Source organism: Pteropus medius, unplaced genomic scaffold (assembly GCF_902729225.1).
Source record: "Pteropus medius unplaced genomic scaffold, Ma_sr-lr_union100, whole genome shotgun sequence".
NCBI classification, from domain to species: Eukaryota; Metazoa; Chordata; class Mammalia; order Chiroptera; family Pteropodidae; genus Pteropus; species Pteropus medius.
The window spans coordinates 3,569,460-3,575,459 of NW_024345481.1; the positions used below are offsets into that span (position 1 = coordinate 3,569,460).

Sequence of the window (6,000 nt, forward strand, 5' to 3'; positions counted from 1 at the left end):
TTTAAAAGTCAAATGAGTGGGTTAAGTAAAACAAGCTGGCCAAGGTAAACTAGTTATCTAGAAACAGCACCTGTACCCTATCCTTCAGTTCTCAAGGGTGTCATTAATAAGGAATCTTCCTTCAGTCTCTTGGATTCTGAAGGTTTATATATTTTAGTTACTTTTTCTTTAATCGCGTGTCTCTGCTTTAAAGATGGGAGACCTCTGTTGCTGAAGATTGACTGCTTTTCCCCAAGATTTACCTGTGATTCATGTGAAACCAGTGAAGCGATGCCTAGGGAATGGGAGCTTGTCTTCTGCAGTCTAACCCCTGTGTGAACTTTTTTGCTGCCAGTTTTTTTTGTTGTTTTGCTATTTTGAACTGTTTAATTCTCTAGTGTTCATATTAGATTCTAGTTTTTTTGGTTTTGGTTTTGGTTTTGCAAAATAAGGACTACAGCAGTGCACTTTTTATACCCAGTGTTTTTCTTAAATTTAAAATGTTTTCTTAATGAATTCTTTTATTTGAGATTATTGGTTTGTATCAACTTGGACTCTCTTAGTTGCAGGATAGAATCTGAACTCATATTAGCTTAAAGCACCAAAGCTCGAGTGACTGAAAAGCCCTAAGGAAAGAAATAGCTAAAGGCTTGTCCTTCAAGTGATCCTATCAGGATGCTGTTTCTCTTTGTCATTCCAGGCTGCATTCTGTTCCACTTCCCTTTTCAAACTTTCTCAATTCCTCAGCTCTTTAGCCATTGGCAACATTTTTGCAGAAAGACTCACTTTTCCCAGCATCCATATCACTTTCTGGGAAAGAGTTCTGGTTACCCCTGTTTGGGTTATATGTTCACCAATCACTTGGAGTCAGGAACAGTTTCCAGAAGGAAGGGACGGGAGCAGACAAAATAACGCATGATTAAACATGGAGCAAAAAGAATGAATATTTTTATGCTTTTCTCTTGTCTTCCAAAAGGAAATGTATGAGTGGTGGATTATGCACGTATCAGCCAGGTGTGTGGTAGCACACTTGGTGTTCCAGTGCCTGAGATGTTGACTTTGAGGTCTTTGAATCTGATAATGTTTATTTACTATATGTGGATAATCGAACTTATGTGTAAGATTGCTGTCTACTAGCCATTCACCTTATAGGTAGTACTTTTTGAAATTGCTATTGAAAAAATGAAATATGGTCGGTCAAAAAACACTGCATACTGTACACTGTCCACAGTATGAATTCAACATATAGTGTGACGTTATCTACTTATCAGGAACTCTGTGGACATTTAGCTCTTGAAAATTTTGGAGTCATTTCCTAAAAGTAGAGTTCACATTGGAAAAGCAGTGTAGAAAATGGACCTTTTCTTTCCAAGGCCACCTCAAAAATGGACAGATTGGCAGTTGGGTTGGACATCAGCAGCTGTATGTCTGGATATGTCTGTGGTGAGAAGAGGAGAGCGCGTGATAAGGGAAGAAGGTGAGAGGCCAGGCGGAAGCCAGGTGCAGGGATGCGGGGAGAAAAGGAGTAGGTCGCGGGAGAGTGTTCGACGCTGCAGGTTGCCAGCCTTAGCTAAGCTTTGTAGGAATAATTGTGTCTCTAAGGGGAATGGTCGTTTTTCTGTTGACGCAGGATGCTCATTTGGAAATGTGCTTTTTAAATCTTTTTATTCTCCAAATTTAAACTCATTTCTAATGTTTAGGAAGCATTTCTAGGTAAAAAGAAAAATCTTAGATCAATGTTTTAAATAAACCTACCATGTTTCTATACATTTTTTTGGTGGGTAAGTGTTTAGTAACATTTAAATGTGTAAGAGAGTTTTACCAAGTTGTAAATTTGGTAAACAAGAGGCTTGGTATTCTGTATTTGGGGATTAGTTGGATTTAGCTGGATTAAAACAAAAATGTTAACCAGGGTTCTTAAGAAACCATAAAAAAACATCCGGCTCTTGTCAGCCTGCCAGGCCCCTGCCCAGGAAGCTTGCTGTCCTGTGGGTGCGTCTGGCCCTGTGGGACCCTCCTCACAGCCGAGGCCTTCCTCGCCCTCCTCAGCCCTTATCTCACACCTGGCCTCACTGCACAGGGGTTGAGGCTGGCGTGACATGTTTTTTAAAAAAATTCTCCACAGCGTGACAAGCAGAATTCTGTTGACTTTTGCAGCTGTATGAGAAAACTGCCTCAGCAGTTCTGTCCTTTGTGATGGCCCGAGGAGAACTATAATGCGCAGTTCTCTGCCTGCAGTCTGTTCTTTCGATGCCCCTACCCGCCTCCCAGTGTCCGGCGTACAGACAGAAGCGAGGGATCTGATGCAGGTTTTTTTTGATTGACAGACTGTGCACCACCATTTGTTTCTTTCCAACATTTCATTATGAAATATCTCAAACGTGTAGGAAAGTTAAAATCATTTTCCACCGCACCCCATAAATCCACCATCTAGAGTCTGTGACATTTTACCGTGCCTGCTTTCTCACATATTCATCCTCGAGTCCATCTTATTATTTTTGACGTATTTCAGAATAAGTTAGTACCGGGTTTTCTTTCCTAATCTTTTATTACTGGCTGTGAATCCGTAATCCTTGGTATAAAGATTTCAGACATTAAGCGAGTGTGGAGGAGGAGCATGGGCGAGGAAAAGGGCCTTCCCCGGTTCTTGCTTCTGATGGGCGTTCAGTAAATATTTGCAAAGCGAGTACAGTTCCATGAGTCCTATTTGACTAGCCCTGTGGGTAAACTTCAGTTTTTCCTCTTAGGACAATTACTTTTAAAATAAACCATATGTTTTCTAGGTATGTGTGAGCCCCAGTTTATAAGATATTTATTATATATCATAAAAGTGTATATAAAATATATTTTTTACAACCGTGATTTTCTCTCTTAGAATACTTACACGTGTGGCAATATTCCAAGGCATCCACATTTCTGGGTTGGTGCCTCAAGGACCCTCTTGAGGAAGAGGTTGAAAGAGCAGCCCCACCTCACATCAACCAAGCTGCTTCTCTTATTCTGTTTTCTATGAAGTTAAGATTTCTTTGCAGGGAAGAGTTTGAAAACTACAGCTGTTCAGGTTCTTGGCCAGTACACACAGGTCAATAAAATCATTGCGTAGTGGGAGGTATTGGAGCAGAAGAGAGCAAATACATCTTGCTACCCAAATCCTAAATTTCTGACTTTACTTGCCCAGGGGTACTGCATTATCAGAGTTCATCCCAGTGGCTCTAGATAAAGAATAGTGAGAGTTTTAACTGCATTGAGACTGATCTAAAGATGTGTGACTTTTGTATGTGCGTCCATATTTGCATGTGTGTGTTCCCAGAATGAGCAATATCTGTATTTTCACTTGGTACCTCCTGAGAGGAGGGGCACACTTTTTTTTGCCCCAACCAAGGGGGTGTAATTTGAGTACTTTGGGGAGCTAATCCTCAGTGCAGTGTGGGCAGCTACCAGAAACTTCCCCTGTTCCCAAAGCAGAACAGGGGCTCTCCCCCGTGGGCGTCGCTTTTCCTCTCGAGAGGGCGATCAGTCACGTTAGTAACATGCCCCCCTTTCTTCCACTGCATGATGACGTGTTTGTTCACGCCAGCATGTTTACAGAATGAACTTAAAGGTTGTTAGCTTTTCTACTGTTAAGTTTATATTTGTAACTTCTTTTCCTCTCCACTTGTAACAGGCTCGGGTTATGTATGATTTTGCTGCTGAACCTGGAAATAACGAACTGACGGTTAATGAAGGAGAAATCATCACAATTACAAATCTGGTAAGAGAACTATTACATTTAAGTCTGACTGTCCCTTAAGGACTTATTTTTAAGATTTTATTTTTTTAATAAATTGATCATTCAAGTACACATAAATTTTTTTTCCTATTGATTACAAAGTATTTATGGTGGAGTAAGAATATGTTAGAAGCATTGAGAAAAGTTTAGTCCCCTAAAGATAGCTAGGCGGGGTTCCATCGGACAGAAATGGAAAGACATCACAGCCAAATCAAAGGTTTAGTGATTAGAAAGTATTCAGGGTTTCTTAGAAGTCTCACTACCATTTATTGACGACCTATGTGCCAGGTATTTAGCTAAGTGCTGTGCATATTTTCTTTAAATTGTTTTTCCCATGAACTCTGTGAGGTTGGTATCTTTAATCTCTTTTTACAAAAGGGTAATGAGACTTAAAGAAGTAACTTGCCCAGGATCATTCTACTCATTAAGTAGAAAATCAAGGATTCAAAACCACAGCTGTTTGGCTTCTTAAGCCTCTGCTTTTTCTTCTCTGCTGGGGAACGCCACACGTAAACAGGTGTCCCAGGAGTACAGGGAGTGTATATGCCAGTAGGAGACAGACTAAGAAAACTGGCTTTTAGAGCCAAATCACACAGGACCTGTGCACAAGGCTATAAACTTTGGATTTCATTTGTTAAGTAGTGGATTTGTTTAAGGGTTTTGCTTATTTTGTGGTTGATATTGCTGAATGGAGGTGACATGATGAGACCTGCACTTCAAGGAAATTAATCTCGCAGAGGTGTATCGAAGGAATGGTGCAGCTGGAGTCTAGGGACCTGATGTCGGGTGGTAGCAATAGGAGTTGAAAGGAAGTGGATGCAGGAGGCTTTGGAGACTCAGACCCACTGTCGGTGAGAAGAGTCAGGGATCCCTGAGGTTTTTGCCCTTTGTACCTGAGATGGTGGTGGATTTATTAACGTATATAAGTCAGGAAGAAGAGCTTCTTTGGAAAGATTAAATGAGTTTAGTTTTAGATACGTTAAGTTTAAAGAATAGTAAATAATCAATCCTGACTTGTAGCTTTGGACCAGTTTAAAAATGAAAATGCAGAGCTGGAAAGGAGGGCCAGAGACAGGCTGGCTCCCTGGACATCTTTGACAGTAAGCACGTGAGGAGAGGTGCCAGGAGGGCCAAGGGGACTCTGGGAAAAGGGAGGAGGCGATGCGGGCATGCTCCGCCCGGTGGGAGGGAGGAGGACTGTGGCCGCACAAAGAGCAAAGTAGGAGAAACAGCAGTGACCGAGAGGATGGTGGTTTCTTCACATTGGTGGTGTTTTATGTGTCTTAGATACCAAAAGGAATTACTGGTAGAAGAAGTATATGTCGTTTTATAAAATATGCTAGGTGCATGTAAGTAAATAGGTTCTATTTTTAATCACAGGAGACATTAATATTCTTTTATATACCCATCTAATTTTTTTAATCAAAAAGTATTTTTCATATCTTGGTAAAATAGTATTGTCTTTAAGTTGCTGTCAAAAATGGGCAAACTTAAAGTGATTTTAAAAAATGATGTTTTATCTAGATGCAGGTAATTAACTAATTAGGGTACAATTTATGAACTTACTATTTTAAGGGGGAAAAGTGGGACTTTGCTGAGACAATAGATTGAAAAATGGGAATCCTAGTATAGAGTGCTTTATTTAGTTTATTAATATTACTTATCCAGAAGAGCTAAGGAATCATGGGCCAGTTAGGTTTTTTTAAACAGTAGGCAATCCCAAAGTTTTGAGGCTTAAACGACTGTTTGTTGTTGCTCGGGGATCTGCAGCTCATCTGGATGGTTCCACTGACCTGGGCTTGCTCATGCGCCTCATCTGGTGTCAGCCTGGGGCTCCGAGGGTTCATGTGGCCTCACTTACTCATATGTCTGGCAGTGCTCCTGCTGGGGGTTGGCTGGCTTTGGATGGGGTGACAAGGAGATTGGGCCTTGTCTCTCTCATCATGTAGCAACCCAAATGTATTCACATAGCAGCTCTTTTGTGGGAAAAAGGTGTTGTTTGGGGTAAATAAACGATCTGAAGTGCAAAGCCTATTGAGGCCAGGCTCTGAACTGACTGCATATTATTTCTTTTGGCCAAAGTGGTCACAAAGGACAACGCAGATTCTAGAGGAGGGAGTGTGCTTTCTACTTCTCGACAGTCGGAGCCGGAAATCACTTTTTGTAATCCACAACAGACCAGTAGATAGAAATGAAGTACAAAATGATGGCATTCTATTAATAGGCTGTTTTAAAATTTTCGATCACTTATT

At 40.9% G+C, this 6,000-nt stretch overlaps 1 protein-coding gene across 2 annotated transcripts in view; it reads left to right on the top strand.

Moving 5' to 3' along the window:
* The window catches only part of SNX9 (sorting nexin 9), a 79,576-nt gene that overhangs the window by 22,881 nt on the left and 50,695 nt on the right, over positions 1–6,000 (top strand). For both annotated transcript variants that reach the window (XM_039873883.1, XM_039873882.1), the window contains exon 2: positions 3,644–3,730. In XM_039873883.1, the coding sequence (XP_039729817.1) occupies positions 3,644–3,730 (87 nt within the window). The remainder of the gene's footprint in view (positions 1–3,643; positions 3,731–6,000) is intronic.